The 26,315-nt window shown below is 34.7% G+C and overlaps 1 protein-coding gene across 7 annotated transcripts in view; it reads right to left on the minus strand.

The window, feature by feature from the left end:
• Positions 1-26,315, minus strand: part of NBEA (neurobeachin) — a 459,156-nt gene that overhangs the window by 291,726 nt on the left and 141,115 nt on the right. For 3 of the 7 annotated variants that reach the window (XM_077173788.1, XM_077173790.1, XM_054654750.2), the window contains exons 19-30: positions 24,916-24,997; positions 24,588-24,711; positions 24,066-24,258; positions 22,792-23,814; positions 20,753-20,970; positions 19,148-19,301; positions 11,668-11,691; positions 9,051-9,231; positions 8,286-8,416; positions 6,925-7,032; positions 5,180-5,348; positions 3,680-3,775 (exon numbers count right to left, since the gene is read on the minus strand). In XM_077173788.1, the coding sequence (XP_077029903.1) occupies positions 3,680-3,775; positions 5,180-5,348; positions 6,925-7,032; positions 8,286-8,416; positions 9,051-9,231; positions 11,668-11,691; positions 19,148-19,301; positions 20,753-20,970; positions 22,792-23,814; positions 24,066-24,258; positions 24,588-24,711; positions 24,916-24,997 (2,503 nt within the window). The remainder of the gene's footprint in view (positions 1-3,679; positions 3,776-5,179; positions 5,349-6,924; positions 7,033-8,285; positions 8,417-9,050; positions 9,232-11,667; positions 11,692-19,147; positions 19,302-20,752; positions 20,971-22,791; positions 23,815-24,065; positions 24,259-24,587; positions 24,712-24,915; positions 24,998-26,315) is intronic. The other 4 variants (XM_077173791.1, XM_077173789.1, XM_077173793.1 and 1 more) reach the window with 2 other exon arrangements.

Consider the following 26,315-nt stretch of genomic DNA (forward strand, 5'->3'; position numbering starts at 1 on the left):
TTGTCTCTAGTTCCACATCTTCCAGACATAACACATAACACAGAACAAAATTGGTTCATACCAATTTTAGGAAAATATCCTTATCTAAGTGGAGAAATCAACAGAAAACAAACCAATATTTTCTAAGCTATTCCAATTGCTCCCATTTCAGAAACGAAAATTTTGGCATTTTGTGCTAAGCTCAAAAGGGTAGCTCTTGCTAACCAGTAAATGGACATTAATGGTGTCTTGACTAACACAGCTGTATCTATGAACACATATGTAATTATAGATGCTGATGGGGATATTACTAAGACACATAATGTCATTATTTGATTCGGTGCCTGACGTCAAAGAATTTGATTCCAGCTTTTGTCATAAACCAGTGTTTGTGTCTGGAGTTCAGTTATGCTATGTCACAGGAGTCAGGATTGATCTGACCAAGACACATAAGCTGTGACAGCTGTGAATGAAGAAAGATTGGCATTTCTAGTGACCAGTAGATCTCAAAGCAGGTCAGATGAACTGTACCCTAAACATGCCCTAACCTCTCTTCAGCTATTTTTAAGGGAGATGAAGATGACTAGATGAAATATTGATTCACTACTAATATTTTCCAGAAGTAGAACTATGCATGACTGATGATTTTAAGACAAAACCCTGAAAATCCAGTACAGAGGTTTTGGACAATCATTTTTAATGTTATTCTCATCTTTACTAAATCTCCCTATTTAATTAAAATAATTAATTTTAAATTTAATTAATTCTTTGGTATTTTGAACAGGAACAAGCAAGTCTGCAGTATTTACTTTTGTAGGACTGTGTTTTTCAGACAACCTTCAGATTCAAGAGAAAAGTTCTAATCTGCCATTTCCCTTGAGACTCTGGTAATGAATTACTTCAAAGTGTTAAGTTATATGTGACCTAAATTGAAGAGAGAGAACTTTCTCTTAATTTTGCAAGACCTGCTTTGTCTGACTACACACTGACTAATTTAAAAGTACTGAAGACCCTTTAAAGTTATTTGAAAAAAGGAGGAGAAACATAAGCACTTACAACAAACTTATGATGAGAGTAAATCTAGAGATACAGATATATTTTCCTCTCCCCGTGGATCAGGTCACAAGGAAAAATAAATACAGAGGTATAGAATGTTAAAAAGAAATAAATATTTTTATTGTTAAATGGTAGTCATGGACACTACTGTAATGGTTTTTCCTTTCTGGGTGTGACCTTTTTCCTTCAAACATCCTAAGATAACACCTAGCTTATGAGCAATATCTGAATAATAGTAAAAGAAACATTATTTTGCCTTCTACAAACATTTTAAGTAAGGGTAGAATATATTTCCCTGCAAAATATATTTTAAGGTCTTTTATTTCAATATTACCATTTATTTATATCCAGTAATATCAGTAAAGAAGGCAAAGTTAAATATTTTTTATGATGATAATGGAAGAGTTTCATATCAAATAAAATGATGTTAAAATTCTTGTAACTCAAACTTGACAGCAGCTGTAGTTTCTCATAGGAAGCATTTGCTGATCACATACTGTAATGTACTTGAGACAAGTAGGGTCTCACACAGATTGAAGTAGATTTTAACTAAAGATTGCCCCGCACAATGGAAAAAATAAAAAAAAGTAAGAATTTCACTAAGAACAAAATAATTATATTAAATACTGGTAATATACCTAATTCTATCTTACCCTTTCCCTGTAAGTTTCCTGGTCAGATAATTAGATTCTTCTAAAAATGGAGAAATGGTTTTCTTTTAAGGAGTCAATTCCTCTTCCTGAATTAAAGAGCTCTTTTCTTGTACAGTTCTAACAATTATGATACTACTTACTTGATAAACAAAGAAAAAATTCTTTATGTCCATCTAGTGTCATATGGAATGAATAAAATAAGTCTTCACTTCCAGGTAACAACCAAATTTCTATTAATTTTCAATAAGTAGGACATGGCTTTAATTATGTGTTGTTAATTTTAAAAGCTTCATTAAATCACTTTTTATTAAGTAAAAATAGCTTAAAATTTAAAATCATATTAAAAAATGAAATTTTCTGCCAAAGTCTGAAAGCAACTCAGGTCCCTGAAAAAAACCCAGTTGGCTTACCCACTGGAATGAAAGATTCTTTTGAAATGACAAATATGTTTTGACTTCTGGCCTTTACTGACAGCATTTGCAATTTTTTTTTCATTTAATTTTTATTGATGTTCAAAACTGAGGAACTCTGTTCAAAATATAAAAAGTGGAATTGTTTTTCCTCCAATGGGTAAAGCTGTAAAGAGTATGAGACTGAGATGTCAGACAGTAAAAACCCTTAAGGATCTGATGATATCAACAAATAAAATAATTAACCACAGATAACATTTCCTTTACTGAATTATTTATTTCGAAAGCCAAACCACTTTACTTTCTAACCTGCTCAAACTTTTAATGTAGCTCTATTCAACTATTTCAAAACTATTTCAAAACCATATTACTTGAACTCAAAGTAAAGCAAATACAATAGATAATAATATTAATATTAAGAAATAAAAAATATTTTCTTCTTTGTATGGCAGACAATAATATTAATCAAAATCACAAACCCTGGCTTACACACAGTTAAAAATTAAAGTAATTTATAATATTGCATACACAGAGCAAATTTATACATACATACACACATCAAAACTCAAGAAATGCCAGATTAACATAGTAATAGTCTAAGTTGATGTAATAAGTATTTTAACAGAATACTCCAAGAACAGCATATGACAAGCATAAGTCACCTTATTACTGAAGTAGGATGCTAACTATTCTGTTCTTTATAAACTGTGTGCATTCTAAATAACTTATGCCTTTTAAAAATCAGTCTTTTTACTCAGTGAGATCTTACAAAATTATACCAAGGACATCTTAATCAAATTAATTTTTTAAAAATTATTTTACATTCTGTGTTTACAACACATTGCATGCAAATAATTGTGGAAATGTACAAGTAAACTTGGCTAAAGTTAAATTCAGGTAACCCTCTCTTTTTCAAGAAATGACAAAAACACCCATATTCCTACCTTAAAGAGTATCTATTAAAACATACAAACAAGCAAAACAAAACAAATCAGGCCCAAAACATATAATAGTTGCTTTGGTAGAAAAATTGGTTTCCTTCAAGAGAAACACAGCACAGCACATTAAGTAACAGGCATAAATAATTCACATACAGTATCAGAGGTTTACATACCATCAGGAGGCAAGAAAAAAAGCGAGAAAGGAAGGCAAAAGAACAGGAAAAGATACAGGGAAAGGGAATACTACAAAACTACTTTATACTTCATTTGGTATGCAATTTTTTCAAAACAGGCCTGATTTTATTTTCATGGGCCTAATATTGTAGCAGAATAACCATAAACCAAAAGCATTTAAATTTTCCTATATTCATTCCCTTCTCCTGACTGTTTTTTTGGCTTTTTTAATTGTTTCATTTTATTTTATAATAATTAAAGATAATAAATTGTTGTGAAAGTGGGAGAGATATTTTTTAGAAAAATGTAGGCAGGAAGTTAAAATTTTAAAGGTATCATCAGGTCTGATCTCCATGTAACCTGAGGCGTATACTTATTTATCAACAGTAACATCACATTTAGTTCTTGAAGTGCATTACATTAAATAAGAACACCCAAACAGGTTAGGAGATGATGTTAATATTACCTTTGTAAAATGAGTGGGCAAAGCTCTGCTCAGGAATTAACTTGGCAAGGAATCCATGGTTCAAACTTGGGTGAGGGATAGATGGTATGACCACAACTGTGGAGAAAATCATGGAATCAAATGTGAGCCAGCTAGTATTCATGTGTGGCCTGGTCCACTGTGGATCCATGACAGATATCCTATCTCATTGAAACATGCAAATATGGTATTACCAAAATAAGCAAAAAAAAAAAAAAAGGCATTTCTAAAAGAAAAAAAAAATCCAATTTCCATATCAAGAGATAGGAAACAGCATACCTATTATTTGGGCACTTCAAGAGCAACATTTATAGGGAAAAAAAGACACAGATAGATAGATAGATAGATATATACAAGCAAATAGGCAAGACAATAATGGATGAAAGTAGCAGTTTCTTAGTTCAGAACCATAACATTAAATCAGGAAGGCAAAAAGAATTATGATTTCTTTTAACTGACTACATTTATGTAGTATTTTTCAAATGGGAAACCTACAAGCACATTGACTTCAGAAAATTACATAAACTTAGCAAATTAAAACAGCATGATGAATCACAAAATAATGACTAAACGTGAATATAACACAAATTGGAAGAAAATTTCTATGAAGAATAAAAATTAGCAACTCCATAAATGAAGAAAGCAGTTATAGATCAATACAAGAACAAAAACATAAACAAAAAATTTTGTGGACAAATGCAGCTCTGTTTACAACTCTTTTAACACAGAAGGTACAGTTAAAATCAATCCAATCAGACCTGAAAAAAAATATTGGACTGAAGCAAAATATTGGAAACAGAGTGGGGTAAGGTTGGCATCCCTTAATTCTAACAGGTTCTGAGACCTAACAGACTCCCTCCTTTCGGGCTGAAGAACGCATGCCAGTCAAACCACTACTAAAACAAATAACAAACAGTTCAGTCACAGAAGGCAATAGCAATATTTTCTTTTTATTATATTGGTATCATAGGCTTTTAAATGCAGGTACCAATACAGGACTCCAAGAAAGTACTCAGTCCTCCACTAATACCACTTCACAAACCTCCTCACTCAAACAAAGGGAGCTCATGAGGGCAAGCAGCTGTATTCTCTGTTTATTCATTTTGTGGTATAAACATATCTGTTCTTCTTAACACATAACAGATTCAGGAAGATTTTTGGTGAACTACCTTGTACTTTACAATTTTAACTCTAGCAGGAATCCTGTTTTTTTTTAATTATTTTCAAGTTAAAGAAAAATAAAAACATTAAAGAAAAATACAAGTGAAAATTAGTAATACCTTATAAGCAAGTACAGAGAATACCTGAAATATGCCAATGTATTTTAAAAGCCCAAATTTTTATACTGAAAGAAAGTAGTAGGTAATTTGCTATTAGGATCTTAAGCTACTCACTAAAAAAACTTTGTAGTAAAATAATTACAGTTCTAAAAAAAAACCCAACAAAACAAAATCACATAACACTTGAAGAAAACAAATTTACCTGTACTAGTTGGTGAATTTATTTCTTGTCTGATATTTCTACCTGCCTGGCTCCCAGACCTCGCAGTTTCTCGCTGTGGTTCCAGGATGTCGCGGTACTTGGAGACCATCAGGACAGAGATGAAGTAAACCACAGCCAAAGCTAGGAACTGAGCTTGCTTACTGTCATCCTGTGCAAGGGAAAAAGAATCACATCTAGAATATTGAATGTTTTCATGGATTTTTTTCTATGAAAACATCACAAGTCTTACTAGTTAATACCTTTCTGAAATGCTGCTTCTCCCAGCATAGCAGGAAATGGATAATGCAGAAGGCTGAGTGGGTACACACAGGGCACATAATAAGTACCAAATTTTGGAGATAATTCGGCAACTACTCAAATCTTGGGATCTGTGGAGTCAATGGACTTTTCAAAACAGAGGCCTGACTCTACTCTGAGAGTGCTTTAAAGGCTTCCTGGCAGCAAGGACAACTGTCTACTGCTGCCCCAAGGATGAGATTGTGACAGCCCCTGACAGAAGGAGGTAAGGGGTACAATTGCTGAGAGGGAAATATAAACTCACTGATGATTCTCTAGCTGACGCTGGATGCGTAAGCAGGCATAACAGCTTCTGGTAACACATAAAAGCAGGGAGAATGTACCCCTGTTTTTCTTCCAGAAATAGCTTGTACATTCTGATTTCCCCTTCCACAGGAGATGTCAGCAGGAATCCTAGGTTTCCAGGACTGATTTAAGTGAAAGCCAGGACCACGGACCACTATAACTTTACTGTCTTTTCTTCTCATCCCACATAATCGGCTGTTCAAGGGAAACTGCCATCTATGGCTTAGATATTACCCTGTTTGAGATTAAATTGCTCTAATTCAACTAAATGTCTTTTATTATTATCATGTAAAACTTAACATGATAAAATTAAAACTTTAGTTTCTGTCTACTCCTCTGCTGGTTTCATCTTTTCTCAATTTCACAAGTATGTACTTTCTATTACAGTTCCAGTGCTTGTTTTCCATGTTTTCTGGGTATTATTTAACTTGGCCGCATGTTTTTGCAAGTCTTAAAAATAATTAGAAATTCTCATACTAATTTCTTTCATAGAAGTTCCAGAGACATGCTTTCTTGTATTCTTTTCTCCATTAGTTAAGAAAAGAATAGGTGAGAGAATATTGCCTCTTTGAAGACATGTTGGAGAATTTAAACATAATGATGTACTTGCAGGTATACAGTAATAATTCCTATTGCACTACATTCAAAATAAAATATATTATGGTGCAGCTTTGTGCTAAAATCCATTGCAGAAAAATCTGAAAAGCATTTTTATATATGTTTACATACACAAATGTGTTCAGCAGAAGTGAGAATTGTGTTTACAAAATGATTTGCTGCATTTCTGTAACATATATACTAAGTCTTCTTTCTACCCTGGTTGGACCAATAGTTGACACCTTCAGTAATACAATTTTAATCAACATATGTTGTAACTGATTTATCTTGGCTGTGTTTATTTGGCTAGTATAAGATTAAGGCTGAGTGTTAAACGCAGTTAACTACAAATCTCAAATACCTTAACCAACATAATTTTTAAGTGCAGAAGGTGGCCGGTAGTTACAATGTCAAAAGCAGAGTTTGCAGATAATATAGGAAGTGCCACACATGAAGAATATTTTTAATTCGGGTACAATCAAAATCTCTTTCAAAACATAAGTGATGATTTTGCAGAAGAAAGAATTACAGAACACATTACTCACCACATCACGGAAAACAACTGCTCGTAGACGATTAATATCAACATCCTGAAGAAGCCTATCAGGGTCTTTTATGGGAGAAAGATTTCCAGGGACATTTTCAAGGGGAGTCTAAAAATAAAAAGTAGTGAGATTTTTTGGTCCCCTCAAAATATCAAAGCATTTCTGTTAGAATCTTAATTTGACATAATTTTTTAGCTATTACATCAATCTTAGATGATATTCCACATAATACTCAGATAAGGGCTCTAGAAATAATGTGATGCTTTGAATTATTGTCTTATTGTCTTCATTTAAATTCTTACATATTTCCAGTAGCTTGGAACAACTGTATCTCTAGACAGAGTTAAGATAATAATTTTCACACAGAAGTTTGTTTCAGATTACAGTTGAGTCATAACAGAATAAAAAATTATTTCTAATATGCCTGTTATGTTTGAAAATGCTGAACAGAAAAAAAAAAAATGTTAATTTTACTGAGACTTATTACAGGTTATTGATAATAAAACTGCTAATATTCAAAAAAGATAGAATAGCATGCTTCCTTTAAAAATTAAAATGTATTAAATGTGAGGCCTGAATACCTGAAAGTCTCCTTAAAGGGATTTTCCTTGCATTGAAAGTGACAATATTGAAAAAGGTAATGTCTTTGTGAAATTTTATGAAATGAAATTATGAAAGGAGCTAACTTTGTAAAGGCTATTTGAAAAAGTTTTAGAGAAGAAAAAAACCCTGATTTAGTAATGAAAATATAATAACAAGAAAGAAGGGATCCTTTACATCATGCAATGTCTTGCATTTTAGTCATGGGCTCTACCAAATTATTTCAGATTTTAATTTCTGTATCCCCAAAGTCTTAAAGCTGTAAACAAGTTAAAAAAAAAAAAAAGAAGGATGAAAAAGCAAAGTGGTAACTGAATATACAATAAAATTCACTTCTAAAAGCAGATAGTGTACTGATGCCTAATATGGATTCAAAGGTCTGTTGAAGCTATTGGAACTCAGATATTTCACCAACAGAGATGCAATTGCAGGATTTCATCAAAAGTAGAGAGTACCCTGATGGAATAGAAAAAATCTATGCAGGTATATATGACAGAGCTGAGTAAGGGAACTTGCTCTTTCAAGCAGGCCAAGCATGAGTGTAGAAGCTGGTTAGAATTGCTACAGTCATACTCCTGCATCAAGGTTTGCATCTTTCAAATAAGCCTCCTCACACACATTTACCATAAACCAGCTAACAGGAAAAACCTAAGCTTTTGCCAAATATTTGAGAAGGCAGTTACAATTATTTTCTGATCCTAAAAAAAACCCAGTGTTTCAGGCTTGTCATCATTGCTGTTTGTTACTTAATGATCAGTTACCTTGGTTGCTGCTGATGCTGTTACACCCTGAAGAGCATCTTGCGTTTTACCGCCAATTAATGACGTCTTGTTTACTCTCTCTCTTTGCCTTTGCCGGCATTCTAAGCAGTTCCTCACAGCCACACAACAAACTAAAAGAAGAAAGGAAAATGCAACAAATTGGAATACTTTTTCAATTTTATATTTAGAACACCAATTAGCACTCATTACTAGCAGGCAGTAATTTAAAATTTGATTAAAAAATTGAGAATAACTCACAAATTTGATACCAGGAACAGTAAAATTATCAGTATCACAATAAGTAGTATGTATAACAGTAAACAATGAAGACAAATGCCATGCTGTTGCAAAATATATTGAGATCTACAGAGTCTGCACAAGTATCCCAACTCTTTTTATTTTACATAGCCCATAGAGCCCTACAAATCCATGGAGACTTTCAAAAGAAAAACTGCAATATGGAGGCAGCAAAGCAGCTTTGAGAAAAAAAAAAATCTGTTTACTGACTTAAATTTAATATTTTTACTCTCCCTGAATACATGGAACTTGAAATACATAAGGAAGAATATTTTCAAACATGTCTTTCTTATGACTAAATTGAATTGGCCTTAAAAACATATCAGGTCAATAAATAACAAATGGGATTTTTACTTTATCACATCAAGCTCTTCCTACAAGGTCCTTTGCTGCACATGTCACTATTTGATCCATCGCAACTCATTGATCTGTAAGTAACTATTTAATACATCCTGTCTGTTGACTTACCAAGCCTTAGGCACTGTCGCATTAGACCTCCAGAAGACATGTTTTTTTCAGCTTCAATCTCACTAAAATTTAGAGAACTGGCAAATACCAGTACATCAACCATTGCCATCAGACGGCTGAGAAACGTTACTGCTGTCTCTGCAGACATTCCTTGTGTCACTTCAATATTTTCCAATTCAGTCTTTAAAAGGAGATAATTGAATTAAACAGTTTGAACACAACTAAATAAAGACAGCACATACACATAGAAATCTAAATTGTTATGCTTAATGGCAAGTAGATTGAAAAGTTATTTTAAAATTTCCTACTGATACTATTAACATAAGCTGTGAGTGAAATTCAAAGTAAGGCAGCATGAAGAGTGAGAAAATTATTTACATTTACATGCTGTAGTAGATGAGAAAAATCTAATATAATTGAGAAAGTTATTAGCAATTAGATAAAGACAAAGTAAGGGCAGATAATAAAACAATGCATGGTGTAAAAGGGTGCAACATATTCTTACTTTCTTCCATAGGCTACAGAAACAGGTAACAGATTAAAGGAATTACTCTGTGTATAGCTTTTACTTTTTAATTTTCTTTCATATAAACAAATGTGAGGAGTGGAGTGGGAAAAAACATACAGTTTTGCACTCTGCCTCCATGAATTGATTTTCCCTGCAATGTTTACAGCATATAGAATCCTGACAGAGTCCAATTCTTCAATTTATATTTGCTACCTCACAACAACAACAGAGGGAAAGTAAAAAGGGACAAGTGACATGGTGTGCAGCTCATATGTCCCAGAAAGTTGCTGTTTCTTTCCTAACGTTGGACTCTCCTTAGTGGGAATCAGCAGAAAATTTCTGAATGAGTTCAATATTTCTGAAAACCAAATTTTTTTTTCTTCAAAAAAGACACTTAGATGTCCAGAGTCATGTTTTCAAATGCCTTCAGGTATTTAACAGTGCAGATAAGTGAGGAAACAGCTTAATCCAAAACAAAAAATATCTGTTTAAACACTTTTGCCCCTGGAGATAGGCAAATTGAAAATAGGAATGTGTGATACTTGTTTGCATCCAGAATTATATGCCTAAATACTATTTAAAAATTTGTTTAAAGGTGGTTGATTCTTACTGATTGTCAACAAGCTTTCCAGTTGCAAGACTTTCTGAGCACACAGTTTAGTCCCTTTAAAAAGTACGTTTATTGTGCTTCTCTAATTTTATTAATTTGCTTAGAAGTATTTATTTAAAAAAAATATATATTTGGTGCTCTTAAGGTAATTTTCTTCTAAAGGAAATAGAAGCAAAAAAGCAAAAACATTGTTTATTTCCATATTCCTAAAATGTTATTAGCTGCATTCATGCTTTACTTTGAAGAATATTTTTACATCCAAAATTATAAGAGTGAAAAGTGTGCCAAACAGCATTAAGGAAACAATTGTTTTGAAAGATGAAAGATACAAAGTGGCATGTGTCACCATAATGATAGATAGCCCTTCATTTAATTTCTCTTAAGGATGTAGCATGTTGGTCACGAGTGATTTGGGAAGGGCTGTCATCTGTCTGAACTGCCCAAAAATATTAGAAAAATAGTAAAATGACAACTCTCAGAAGAAAGATTTTCACCCTATCTCCTATCTTCTTTGGCCAGGGCTCCCCTGTTTAGTTTGTGCTGTGTACCTCCTACCTTTTGGAAAAATAGGTTGCTGGGATTTTTATAACAGACTGGAAGATGATTTTTTGAAAGCACTCACCCAAAGAAAATATCTTTGCAAAAATCTAAAGCCATAACAGTCTGCTAGAAAAACTCATATGTGGTTATGGAAGCTTGAACTTTGAACTCATGCTTGAAATAACATCAGGCTCACTTGCAGCCAGTTGACTGCCTGATGTTGATTTTTATCAAGTTTCAACTGTATTGTGCCAATCATGGTCTTAAACCTCTCAGAATATCTATTGCTTTTTTATTTTTGCAAGTTATGTAGTAAATTCATGTAATATGAGACTTTAGTGCATTTTAGCAAGATTATAGCAAACTTTGAATTAAAAAGAATGTTTTGGTTTTGTTTTTAGAAATTTCCCTAAAATTCTGCTACATGGAAGAAAAAAAAAGACTGACAGTTTTTTTTACACCAAACTTACCATCATTTCTACCTGTTAAATACAGCACATTGGTATTGTATACTGTCTAAAATATATTCCATTATTGGTCAAGCTGCCTTCTAGTATCACCAATATTTTAGATAGAGGTATCCCTAAAACTCATTGAAAAGTGAACATATCACTATTCCATAACTACTCAGTGTAATTTAAGAGCAGTACAAAGTCTCCTATACAATGAACACGTTCAGGACATAAAGAGTTTCTCTACTGACAGCTGCATTTATAACTTCAATTAGCTCACAGGCCTGACTACAGTCAGCCCAGGAGCTAACAGCAAGCACCAATATTGACAATGCATTAGGTTTTTAAGGGAAATATGGTAGGAAAAGTTAATTAATCCACCTAATATTCACATTCCACTGTATGTTATAGGAAAATAATAGTAAGAATAATATTAGTAAAAGAAAGTCATAATATCAAATGATCAAAAATAAGATATTTTTGAAAATGCAAAAAACTGAAACTTACAGCAGCAGTACTAACCTTAGAACCCTGGACATGCAACAGACAAAACAGACAACAGATCACAACAATAAAAGAAAAAGAAAATTATTTAAGTTAACTAAAAAATGCAAGGTAAATTGAAACAAATTAGTATCTTGCAATTATACATTTGTTTAATTTATATTTAAAACAGCAAAACATTTAAGCTCAGCATGAACATTTGAAAGTAAAGACTTGTCAAAGATAGCTATGCACAAGGAAATCTTTAAATCTTGTATTATTATAGAGTTCATGTAAACACCTATTCTTCCAAAGCAATTTTATGAAGCAAGGCAAAGCAATGTAATGTTTTAACTAATTATATAGATATGAGCATTATACAACAAGCCATTCAACTGAAATGTAGTAAAGTAGTTAATCCTTTTATGAGGAGGCAAATATGTTTGAAATGCTTTGAAAAAACAAACATGAATTACAACAAGCAATGCTCTGGTTCTTCATGCATAATGCTCTTCCCTTGAATACACTACAAGATAGGTCATTATAATATTACATTTGGGTGTGATTTCTTCAACCTAAACCAGTGTCTAAGACACTCAGACTGAGTTGCCCTTCAAATTTCATTATTCACAATCAAATGTGTGTTAAATTTTTATGGTTTAGTTTTAGGTAGAACTTCTCTCTCTATCATCATAGTGGTCTAGTGTCTCAGTCCCTCTGCGAGCCTCTCAGGAACCCTGGGCCACTCCCGAGTCAGCAGACACCGGGGAGACACTCTCTGTGTGTGCCCCGAGGGTGCTGAGGACACCTGGGCTGGCAGGGAGACACTCTCTGTGTGTGCCCCGAAGGTACTGAGGGCACCTGGGCTGGCAGGGAGACACTCTCTGTGTGTGCCCCGAAGGTACTGAGGGCACCTGGGCTGGCAGGGAGACACTCTCTGTGTGTGCCCCGAGGGTGCTGAGGGCACCTGGGCTGGCAGGGAGACGCTCTCTGTGCCCCAAGGGTGCTGAGGGCACCTGGGCTGGGCGCCTTTGCAGCACAAGAGACACCAGAGACATCGGTAGAAGAGAAAGGGCCGACTCTTAGCAGGGGTTAACCCAAGGTTTTATTCTAGGAGTCCCGAAGGATCTCCTGGCACCTCAGGGGCCTCCTGTCGAGAGCCCCGGGAGATGTGCCAAGGTTACATTTAAACGGAGGTGGAAACCAAAAGTAGATAACGTTTTACCAACCAATGAGTGACCCTAAGGGATGGATGCTGGGGGATCGACATTTAGGACAGCATATGGGGCAAGGCTTGGGGGGCTGACCCCTAGCCTCTGGCTAATCACTCGACGAATCAGGCTAATCACCTGGACCGAAGCTTCTGGATGGAGGGGATGGGATGCTGAGTGACTGACAGAGAGCCAGGGTGGGGGTTTGGGGATGATCTCATCCAGGGAGAGGGATAACACAGGTAAAGGGATGAGGGGCACAGTTTGGGATAAACCATTTGGGAAGAATATGGGGATACAAAACAAAACTACTTCAAAGTATTACAAAGTATAAAAACACACTACAACAGTCTAGGAACTAAGTCTTAAGTTTTCACTGGTTCTGTTTTAAAAATAGAAAGAAACTTCAGATTCTGTCAGTTATCATTGCTATAATTTAGACAGTGGAAAAGTCTAATCTAACAAAAAGCAAAACAAACTGAACTGAACAGCTTTCTTCCCTCTTGGGGCAGAAAATACAATGATCAACCAGTTTTTTAAATGTGTCTTCATCTTTTTGTTGTTGGATGCAGCTGGAGAATTAACTTGTGGCTATTATCTCTTAATTACTATCTGACAATTTTCGCATCAGTTTTACCACTTTTGATTCTCAGAATTGTTGTAGACCACAAAGCACCCGTGGAACCACACAAGCCCTGAACGTGATAACAGTAACACTGTACTCAGGTCATACATCTCAGCTTTTAATCCACAGACCTAAGGAGGCCGTCATTAAATGTTTAATGGAGTTTTGTGGACAGTTCATATAACACCAGCAGCCCTCAGATCACAATTTGAGAGCTGATATTTTGAATTCTGCAAGTAAGAAGCTGAATACAGACTTCTTAGAATAAGTAGAAAAACAAACTGATTGCAAGGGGTCTGGAAATTTCTTCTAAATTGTCATATAATTGTCTATAATTGTCAAATATTTAAACTCCTCAAATTTCTTTTGCCTTGCTTAATGTCCCTAAGTCCTTGTCACAGCTGTTATCCTTTTAGCAGGCAGTGATTCCTTCCAGTTGCTAGCTTGTACAAAAAATGTTTTATCTGTAAACCAGCTTCTATTAACAGAAAGCATATTCTGCAAACCTTTTCCCTTACACATCCTGTTTTTCACACTTCCACAACATCTTAATAATGTCTACCTTATGGTTGCAGTTATTTTTAGAAAGCCTCGAAGACATCCCCAACAGAAAAGAGAAAATAGAAAGAAATAGTATTTGGTATTTTATAACCTTCCCATAATTGTACAAGAGTTATCTAATATTCCCAATTTAATATCCAAGAAGTCAGAATTAAAAAGTAGAAGACACTCCAGATTATATTGTAAAAAAAAATACCTGCTCATATTTCTTGTTAATATTTTCTTAAGTTTCAAATAGTTTCATATATACAACTGGCAACACTTTAAAAACACCAGCATTTGAAGTAAGTCCATGTACAGAGCCTGGGATAGTGGTACTATAGAACCGCTAATTCAACCGAAATTGAGTGAAATATTAAAAATTGTGGGAATAGATTATTGTAAATTAGAGTAAACTTTGCCCCATATGTCATAAAAATATATAACCTTCTCTGCATTCCTGAGTTACCCCCACAGATTTTTGAGTGCTTTGTTTACACCAAAGATGCATTTTTTCTTTTATTCTTTTTTTAAAAATCTATATTTAAAGTTTTCTATTCAGATCATCCTAGTCTAGATTAAAAAATAAAATCAAACAAATAAAAATCCAAAACCATACAAAAAAGAAAACAAAAAGAAACCCCACAAGATAAAAGGCAGATTTCTTTTACAGGCACTCCATATTGAAGAAATTCTATAGCTAAGAGTGCACATTCTACAGCAGGCAAGGAATCATGCAATATTCTTCCACCCAGCCCAGAAGAATTGCCATTTCACTCCAAATCTGAACCATGCAAAAGAAAAAAAAGTCTTTTTGAAATGGGGAGTTTTTCAAGCATTCATCTTTTGAGGAAACTGTGACAGTACAACTTTTTTTAGCAATGGAGGGAACACAATACAGAATCTGTTGAACAAAAGAAAAAAAAAACCAAACAAAAACTAAAACTGCAATTGCTTTAGTATTCTGAATGTCATTTTGCTAAATTTATCCTTGGCTCTTTTCTTCAAATACACTTAATTAATTCAAGGATCTAATATTCAGCATCTGTTCTACTAATGAGAAATAGGTAAACTGCTTTATAAATACAGAGGCAATGGGATACATGTAAGAGCAGTTAATTCTGTAGCAGATTGTTGAGAAGAGTGTTGTCCAGCAGAATTTAGGAATGCTTCAGAATGAGTGGCCCAGATTTGCCAGAACTCCGACTGATTCACTGAAATAAAGGAACTGTGCACAAGCAGGACTGTGAGACAGTTGAAAAAGGAACTATGTGCTTCTGTCTTTCTCCATTAGAAAACAAGATATCTCATAAAAAGAGAATGGATTGAGCTCCAGGTTAACAATCATTCCAGCCAGACCCTACAAGGATCTGGTAGATGTCTACATCAGAGATATCTTAACAATTTGCTTCTGTTGAGTAGATCTCCATTGGATAGAAATCTAGGCCACATGTAAGTGCCTCAAGTGAATACTGAGATTTTACCCTAATCTCTTCATGAATTCCATTCCTGTTTGAATCATCCTAAAGTTAAAGGGTGGAATGACCTTTACTGTCTGTTCTATAGTCTTTTTGCTTTCATGTTTCATTATTCCAAAACAAAAAGCAAGTTAATTTTTTGTAAGTGGATGTAAATACATGATCTATGCCACAAATAAAATATACTAAGAGGTAATAAGTAAGAACTACTACTTTAAAATTTCAATATGAGCCCCAAAAGACCATCAGTGGGAATGTCAGAGCCTCACCATTCATGAAAGTGAAGAAGGAAGAAATTAAAAATGAGCTTACACTTGTTGATAAATTGAATACATGTATTCTACAGGATCTACAAAATATGATCCAGAAAAGCTCTGCAGAACAGAGATATGGAGGATCAGAGACCCAACAAGAAGAAGATGGCGTGGATTCAAACAGGCACACCAGGAGATATGACTCAATCCTACAAAGACATACAGGATATGGAGCGAATAAAGACATGATTAACCACTCTTTTCGTAGTATAAACAGTAAAGCACATAGTGACTTTATGCATTTAAGCAGGCTTAAGAAAAACAAAGACAAGAAGTGCTTCGAAGGTTATATAATTGCTTTGTCAGGCTCAATGCCATAGGATATTATGGAAGCTAAAAGCGTAAGTAGCTTCAAAAAAGATTAGATAAAGTCTAGAAGGATGAATTCCTCCGTGGTTATTAAATATGACAGCTCAAACACCCTCTCTAGTTGTTAAAATCCTAAATGCTGAACAGAGTGTTATTAGAGCAATCAATATGCTTGCTTGTACTTCTGCATTTTGATGTAAGCTGCAAACAGCCACTGTTGGTGGCAGAATCCTAAAGCAGACAGGCCCTTGGGCTGACCCAGTGAGGCAGCTTATGAAGCCTGTGAACAGCCTTATGTAGCCTCTTCCTTTTGGAAGAGAAGTGCAAAGCAGCTTGAGTGGACTTCTATTACCATGACCAGTTTCAATTACAGAACTACAGACTGAAAGAATGGTTGGGTTCAGGAGGGATTCAGGAGGTACTACACAAAATTTGAACTGTGTACCTTGTGGATAGAAAGTTATTCATTAATGTAATTAATTACAACACAGTAGATTCCACATGGAAATCAAGAAATATTTTTCCATGGTGAGGCTGACTGAGCACTGACACAAACTGCTCAGGGAGGTGATGGAGTCTCCATCCTCAGAGATGGTGAAAAGCTGTCCCAACACTGTCCTGGACAACTGGCTGTAGATGGCCCTGCTTGAGCATGGGTGCTGGATCAGGTGGCCTCCTGCATCCCCTTTCCAGCCTCAGCCCTTCTGTAATTCTGTGGGTCTTTGAGTCAGTGAAGGAGAAAGCTTACAGGTCCTTTCCCCCTTTAAAAGTTACTCTGGCAGAGAGTGGCCAGTGGCAGGCCTGCTCTAAGTGTTTTTATGCAGTGGAGATGTCATATCAATCTTCCAGTTTCAAACCTCTTTTCTCTTCCCATTAGCAGCTTCTGGAAGGAGGAAGGTGAGACAGCCTTTTGTAACTGATTGCTTTCAGTGGCCTACTTTGCCCTTTCAAGGCTGAGAAGAAATATATTCTGAACCAGCAATCCATCCGCTTCTCCTCAGCAGTTCAAGGATGCACAAGCATTAGAAGTCTGAGAATCACTATGAAACTTCTTTTCATACATCAGATTATGGATACTCACAAGTGGTCTGATGCCCAGCAGGGCATCTGCTCCCTTTGAAACTGTGATTCACAGCAAGATTGAGGGAGAGCACCTGCTCTAAGGAGGGAGGATGGGCTGCACTCTTCCTATCTGTCACAGTGATGAATAGATCCACCTTCCTGTTAATCTTTATGGATGGGCAATGAGGAACAGGAATGCAGTTGAACAGGCAGGAAGAAGCCTTTTTTTTTAAATTCCACACAGTAGGATGCATTCAATTTGAAGCAGAAACTAAACGAAGTGAATGACTTTATTTCACTATTTATTTTTATTTTATTGTCCTAGACAGATGGTAAAATTAAATATTTAAGTAATCACACAGTCTCCATATAGTGGAGAAATGTGTGCATAATAACCAAATTTGAAAATGTAGTCTTTTGTATCAGTGCATGAAAATCACTGCTACTGATCAAGGCAGTATTGACGCACTACATTTTAAGAAATGGATGTGTAACGATTAAAGCTGTGTCAGGTAACCATCTATACAGACACACACACACATATATATTATCCAAAATATATAGATGGAAATGTCAAACTTCAAAATTATAATTTCTTAGAATGGTTCTGCAGTATCATATACCAGGACAAGAATTAAAACCCACAAAGGGCATTCAATGGAACTGCAGCCTAATAAACGTTGTGCCTTTTTTATATTTTTTATATAAAAGACATCAAAACACCATCACATTTTCAAATGATGCCTAAAATGTTTGCTTTAAAAATATATCCCCCAATATATTTAAAGAATATTCTTTAAGAATGATAATGTAGCCTGATTTCAAGACTGCTTAGGTGTGTACTCGCTCATACTTGTCAATATTTACATTGAAGCACTTCCAAAATCAAGACCTTAATGTTATTTTTTTGACTACAAACAATAATTGTGTCCTTTCACTTTTGCTTATAGCAAATATTTTTCCAGTTAACACAGTGAAAATAGTAAAGAGACATCATAAAAAATTGTATAAATTGCATGTCTGAAAATTACATTAATATTTAGCAAATTGCCAGCCCATGGATTCACACCAATCAAACAAAATCCGCAAAAAAAAAAAAAAGGTTTTTAAATTAGAAGTAAAAGTAAAGAGAAAAGTAATCTCAATTGCTGAATGGCTAGGAAAAAAATATTTGATCTTTTACTGCAAACCACATTTGCAGTCTCCAGTGTCTATTACCTACATTACTTCAGAGGAGTCTCTTTGTCCTTTCTAGGCCTCATTGTCTCCCCTTTCCAAGACCTATATTAACTACAAATAATTTTTACAGGATGGTCTAGATGACATTTAGTATGGAAGAAATAGTCACAGATATTAAAGGCACAGACAAGGCATCCCATTCAAATAACACAATTACTCTTGTCAATAATGCAAAATTTATAAAATACTTCTCCCTTTCTAGTGATGATACTCTGCCTGAGCTTTAATCTGCTAAGAACTTACAACTCTGGGCAGATAAAAATATCCGTTATTTTTAATACAAGATTAAAAAAAACCATGGGGGGGGAAGGACGTAATGAAGGAACAAGTAAACAGAGTAGACAGGGGATGACATCTGGTCTCATTTGGCATACAAACTAATAGTGGCCATGCAAAAAAGGTTTATGAATATCAATGAGTAGACATCATAAAGCATGCTGTTTTGTTACAGGAATCATTATCTTAATGGTCATCCCTTTAAATGGAATGTTAAATAACTATGAAATATTTTTCTTACTGATCTGATAAAATAAGCATTTCAAATGCAAAATGTTATAAACATTCTGTATATCAAAGTTTAACAGTTTGATTATAAATTTAAATTTTTGAAGGAATTAGCAGAAAGGGGACAAGAGCCCCTAAAGAAGAAGAGTCAGTTGAAAATAGTAGTTTGCATTATTAACAACAATTTCTAATATGACCACTAGGTGGGAATATTGTACTTACAGTTGGGGATGTGGCTGCTGACAGCAATGGTAAAATTCCTCCACAAGCAATAATAATATTGTCTACCATCTGGGAAATGAGGTGTATTGTGTTGTGTACAAAAATAATATTTTCATTGCTATTGACAAAGTCCATCACTGACTTCGTGGAGTGACTGCAAGGACGGAAGAAAAGAAGGATTAAAAACAAACAATTTAAATAAATTTTAGCTAAATATATTCTTTGCAACCATACTGTGAATGTTCCTTTGATAATAAGGAAAAATTTTGTCTACAAAACTTTGCATGTAGATTGTCTAAAAATATCAACAAGGCTAGTCTAATGAACAAATTGATTGCTACCTCTTTCTGCACAGGATTACATTCAAATACTGAGCTGAGAACAACATCCTCTAACCTTTTATTCCCATCAACCAGTACTTCACTTCACAGGCAGTTCTGCTGAAGGCAGAACTGGAGTGGAGTTGTTTCTGCAGCCTGAAAGCAACTATTTAATATTGATTTCACCATGCTGCAGCAGTGCCATTTGAAGCACCCTTGATAACATCTAATGATAACAACTGCTACTGTTTTAAAGGAGAAACTCAATAACATGGCCAGACTTGATTCAGTATTAACTTTGCTAACTGATAATAAGCCTAGCATTAATAATAGCTCCACAAACCACAGATGCTTGTAAGATTAGTTGAAATCTCAACAACTTCTAATTGGTGAGCAACTGTCCCATGAAACAGTCATTCCCCAAAAATATATAACCCCTGTGTGAAAATATTGATGAATACTCTAAGTATGGTCTTTCCCCAAAGCAACATCTGTTGTCAGCCAGCAAACAAAAATTAAAGGCATCAACTGAAAATATACCATCTGAACTTTAACCATCAAGCATTATCTGAATACATCCCACATACTTGGCCAAAAGCAAAATATCAATATTGTCTATTTTCAAGTGAGTATCACAGAATGGTTCAACAAACTGGAAATGTAATGTAGTCTAAATTTCTCCTTTGGCAAAACTATGCTCAAGTTTTGTGAAAATTAACTCTTCTGTAGTGGAAATTAGAGTAAATTGTCTCCTTATATTATAGTTACAGACTACCTCTATTAACATGTACAAAATGTACAAAAACACTAGGAAACCACATTGCTGTCATGAAATATTAGATGATCACCAAGACTAAACTCAGCCAGTAGCTGGTATGCAAAAGAAAATCTGTCAATAGGGTGTTTCCTTAGAAAATGTTACAGGAAAGGTTTTATTTATACACCTTGCAGGTAGAGTAGGAAGATGGCCACTAGCAGAAGTCATCCTGTCTGGAACAGGGGCAGTAGATTCTAATGCTAAACATAAGCTGGAAGAGCAGCTCAGTTAGTTCAGGTATTTAGGATTTATACAACTCCTCAAGAAAACAGGAATTACTACCTGTAAAATTGAGCTGTTCCAGGCTGGGAAGGGGTAAAAAGAGAAGGTAGAAGACACAGAGAGGCACTGCAGCTAACACCAACTCTTTCTCCCCACCATCCCAGTAACATCCCCTCTCCTACACGCCTAATTTTTCCTAATTGATGGCAACACACATCAGGAGTTAAAGAAGAAACAAGAACCCACCTTCTCCAAACATGTACATCTGTTTCTAGTGCAAAAAGCAAGTCTGTCAGGAGCCGCTGGTGCATGGGAGACCATTTGAACTCTGGAATACGAAACATAGTTGTGCGTGGACCTGGACTAAACTGCCGTCGCTGCTCTTCCGTCATCGGCATTCCTCGAAATCCCAAGTCAACACGTAAATCCCGGTCTTGCTGGGTGACGGATCGACCCTGTATTGCCTACATCAACAAGAGGTTCAAAAGTGATGCCAACTGTACACAGTGTGTTTTTGAATGCAATACAGAATCTGAGAAAGGACAAGACAAAACAATGTGGCCACAAACCACAGGAGACATTGGTGTTCCAAGGCAGGCAGTATCCTTCAGTAAATGAGCTGTTCCAAGTCAAATCAGTCAGTGCTGGTGAGGGGTGTGGCTGGCCCCCTTTTCAGCTACTCACCAAGCTTTTACTCTCAGATTCTTCACTTGAAGTCTTACAGAAAAGACCAAATGTAGCCCATCCAAGGCCAGCAACAAGACTTTGTTTATATGTAACAATTATATTTTGAGCTAATAAACATGGACAAACTACATAGTGGTGGCTTCAAAGAATGTATGTTTTTGGACAGCTCCTCATTTTTGAAAACCAGTTTATTTATCTGGTCTTTTTAGAAGATCATTAGAGAATTACATCTAGTCTCTCAAATCCCATTTTGCCAATTTAAAAACATATGAGAACTTTACAAAACAATTATGTTAGCAATGTAAAAATGGGCACAGCACTGGAGTTGAGATGAAAAGCTTCTTGTTTATTTAGTCGATCTTGATCTCCTATAGCCAGTGTTATGAGAGTAGGAAATGTTTCCTTTATGTAATTTGATCTCTTAGGACTAAAATTTTTACAGTTGCTTGCATTTTTTATGTTTTTCTTAGGGTTATCTTTAAATGATTTTTATTCCTTAGACTTATCTAAGATTTTAATTTTTCACATGAATTTCTGCATAGTGCTTTCAATTGTATTTTCCTTTTTTTTTCCTAGTTAGAAACATAGGAAAGAATTTGATATATTCATGATATCTATATGAATTCAATATTTAATCTATTATTAATAAAGGCATTAACTCTTAGGAGTAAGCAGTAGTTCCCATCTCTGTCACACAATTTGCTTGCTTTCTTTTAGTCCATTTGAATAAAAGATAGTTACTTCTTACTGATAAGGCAGGAAGATGATTGTAGACCTGTTTTTAGAGACTTTGAGGTAGCAACTCCAGTCAAATACATTCTCCTTCAGGTACAACTGCAGGTAACCCTCATGCCAGCAGCAACAATGGTATAATAACTTCAACATAACAGAGGAGCTTTTATCTAGCCAATAATACTGTATCTGCAAGAAGGGGCTTTGATGTGCATTGCCACTGCATAAATAAGCATGAAACATGTAAGTATCTCCACTTAGGTAGCTGGTCTTTAAATAATTTTCAGTGGTCTCAAAGAGATAAGATCTAATGAGGCAGTTACCACACCTACAGCAATCAAAACTCCAACCAGCAGCTCCACTGTATACATGCTAAAATAAAATTTCTCATTATTTAACAATTATTTTCAATTTTTTAATTTAATAATTACTTCAATAATTTTTTTTACAGTTTACTCCATTTTAAGAAAAAGTATTTAACCATGGATAGCTTAGAGTTCATAGCACACAAAGAAGAGATTTGAAGATTAATTTCTGCTAGTTGCTCAGTTGACAATTCTTCTTAAGAATATTATTTCAAAGAGAGATTAATGCCCACATATTTAAACCAATTCATTGTAATTTTTCATTGATTTTAGTAGGAAATAACTAGTTATTTAACTAGTATATGCAATATATATTTTCTATACAGTCATGAAAGATTTCACATTATGGTATTTTCATAGAAAATGGGCCTGGAAGGTGTATATTTTTCATATAATTAAAGACATATACTTCAAATATCTCTCAGATCTCATACTATTAATCTCCCCCTCAGCAATGAGCAGTGATTACATTAGACACATACATGGGTACTTGAAATTTACCTGGGTCGTAGTAGTTGTCTGGATCTTCCGTATCTCCTTCCCTGCCTCCTTACCATCATCAGATCTTTCTGTATCTGATATTATACTTCCTGCATCAACATTAGGTACAGTTTTGCTACCAGAAGACTCTGTCTCAAGAGTTGTGGCAGTCATTTCAGCATATTCTAATCCTTTAGATGATGAAGACAATTCCCTCTCAGAAATGCTATTCATTCCATCTGAAGTGGTGTGAATCTTGAACTCTTTGTCCTCTATTATACTTGAAGCACAAGTTATATCTACACTACCTGTCATATGTGCAAGCAATCCCAAATCATCATTTACACCAAGATGCATCTGTGTCTCTTGCACATTTGGAATGGCAATGTGATTACTTGAAAGTTCAGGAAGGAGTTTCTCCTCCTGACTAGGTATTTTATCAAAGAGAAATGAGGTATTGTTAGTAGAAGGTTCATCTTTCTCATCAGCCAGAGTTATTAATGGACCATTATCTTTTTCCTCATTCTTCTTAATAATACCCACACTTCCATGAACATTGTTTTGGAGCTTCTCAACAGCTGCACTATATACATTATCTAGAAGAGATTCCACTTCTACCAGTGCACCATTTTCTCCAGTTCCCAGTGTCTCTGGTGACAAATCCATATCATCAAGTTTTACTTCAGTAGCTTCTACTTTTTCAGCTTTTATATCAACTAGAAGGTCATGAACTTCCACATGCACTCCTCCTCCTCCAGGTCTCTCAGCAGTTCCAAGCACATCATCTGACACCTTTGTAGCCATGAGCAAGTCCCTCGTATCTGTATTGACAGGGTAATCTGTTTCACTTTCTGGGCTTTGACTTTGTGAAAGATCTTCTATCTCTCGAATTTCCATTCCACCTTTTGCTCCTGTTGTCTGAGAGGAAAGACCTGAGATGGTGCTCACATTCCCCTTCTTCCCCTTTTTTATGTTTTCTTCCTCTTGCCTTTGATACTCTTCATACATTTTTGCTAGATATTCCTTGTGAGCTTCATATGTTACCTTAAAAAGAAAAGAACATTTATATTATGTGGATAAATATACGTTAGATTAATTGGACAAAATGTAGCAAGATTTTTAGGAACATATTTAGTACTGCTTACTAAGTGTTTGACAAGAAAAAAAGCTACCTTGACATGAGTATTGAGAGCCACCAGATGGCACTAAATCCCTTTACATCTTGTATTGCTGTATTGCTACAGCCTTTGGGGGTTATCAGTATTTAAAAAAAACATCTATGAGCTGTTTCTTACCTTGGAATGGGCTATAGAAAGAGTATCCACCCACACTCTCCAGCCTCCCCATTCATATTTTATTGCATGGTACAAGAGAATACGGAAAATGTTGTAAACCATCTCTGTGATCTTCTGCTCTTCAGAGTTCTTAGGATTAATGTATCCCAGAGAAAACATCCAGTCCTGCCACACTGAACACTGAAGTAAACATCTAAAGTGAAATAATTAGTTCAAAATATATCCAAACAAAGCTTCTTTATTTTAACATTACAATGATTAAGATAGGAGGAACATCATCTCTTAACATCAATCCAATGTTAAGAATAAACTTAAAAATACTTCGCTGTGAAAAAATAATTAAAATATACTACAGAGAAGAATCCAGTATTAGTTACTGAACTAAGAAATGTTACCACAAATGTATTAAATTTATTTTAAATATATTTAATTTACTACAGACTCTAAAACTCTACACAGAATATAACAAATAGCTATTACCCAGAAATCAATGAGGAGAAAATACTATTTGCATGGACATACCTTCTGTTTTCACGGCTATTACTAAAGAGTTTTATCATATCAGATAGGAACAATCGTCGAACTTCCATCAGCTCTGCACTTGGCGTGGAGTTTTTTAACAGTGTTGCCACCACCTTAAGAATCACTTTGAAAGAATAAAGTAGTTATGTAAAGCACTTTACCAATGTTTAAAAAAAGAAATAATTGCTAACAGCCATTAATGTAAGAGGTAACTGCAACTCATATGTATCTAAGATACATGAATTAATTGTTCTCACTTTCTGAACCAGCATTTCAAAAAACCTCCAGGTGACACATTTATCAAACAAACACAATATATTGTCCTTACTTGGATTCTGAATTTTCACTGTCGAATCTGGCTCTGGATGTGGTTTATGAACAACTTGGGTGCATACTTGTTCTGTCAAAATCTAAAACAGAATATTAACTTTCTTTTACCATTTTTAATCAAACACTACAAGTATTTCTTTGTTCATTTTAAAATTTGTTAAGAACATTTAACATGGCCACATGCAACATGATACTAAAAAATTAGGTAAAATATTTTAAATCTTGAAAACCAGAATAAAGCAATTCTTCTATGCAGGGATAAAGATTTTCACGGTTGCACTGTAGCTGGTTAGCTAAACTTTGACTTTGTTACCTAAATATAAAATAACAGTATTTTAAAGATATTATATTCATATTTCTCATATTTTTATACATTCACACATCAAATATCTTTCACAAGCTACACACATCAACAATTATTCTCATATGTTTCATCAAAACCAAACCAAATCATTCTTAAAACTGGGTTTGGTTTCCTCCAGCTAGCAAAGAGTAAGAGTCAGAGTTAGCATTCTGTAGGTATAATCCTGGGGCTTCACATAATGAGGAAGACAGAAAATTCTCCTGTTGCTTGAATTGTACCTGACAACCTAATTAATCTGTATTGAGGCAACATCACAAACCTTTCACACTGGGATACCTGTCACTGGATGTGTATATGCAACTTTATTTTTAAGAACAAGCTAAAAATTCAATGATATCCACACAGAAAGGCTAAAAATTCAATGACATCAACATAAAATTCTCAGTAAAGAGAATTAGTAAAGAGATTTAGAAAAGCTACATTCAAGTAAATGTATTTCAAAATTGAGTAATTTCACTAGCAATATTTATTCTAAAGAAGAACTTTAGCTCTCTCATTAAAAAATAATCAAACTAATGTCAGTCATAAACACAGAATCTTAGAATAGGTCTTTATATATTGATATTTAAAACAGAATGCAAATATGCCCTTACTTTATATGAGAGAATTATGGAAAATATCTGTTCCTTAGCATCAGTTTCTTAGCAAATCTTCAGTACTTAGACCACTTAACCCCTTTTTTCTCCTTTCCTCTGACTATTTTTTCAAATGTGAATGTCTGTGGATGATGAACTCCATGAGGACTTTGATTTTGTCAATGAGTTATGCATTTTTTCTGAGAATACCAATCATAGAAGCTTTCAGAAAACTGAATGCAGGAACTAGACTCAGGCTCTAGTGGCCAAACCATAAAAGGCAATGTACAATAAAAAGAACTTGGATCTAAGTCTCTGGCAAATAGACGACGTTTAGGTTTTTACAATCATAGGAGAATAATTTTCCACATCCTGAAAACCAAGCACTCCTGTAGTTTCTTTTTTCTTCTCTGGAACCTACCTTGAGCATCTAGTCATTAAATCTATTTGTGACTAAAA

This window comes from Agelaius phoeniceus, chromosome 2 (genome assembly GCF_051311805.1).
Source record: "Agelaius phoeniceus isolate bAgePho1 chromosome 2, bAgePho1.hap1, whole genome shotgun sequence".
NCBI classification, from domain to species: Eukaryota; Metazoa; Chordata; class Aves; order Passeriformes; family Icteridae; genus Agelaius; species Agelaius phoeniceus.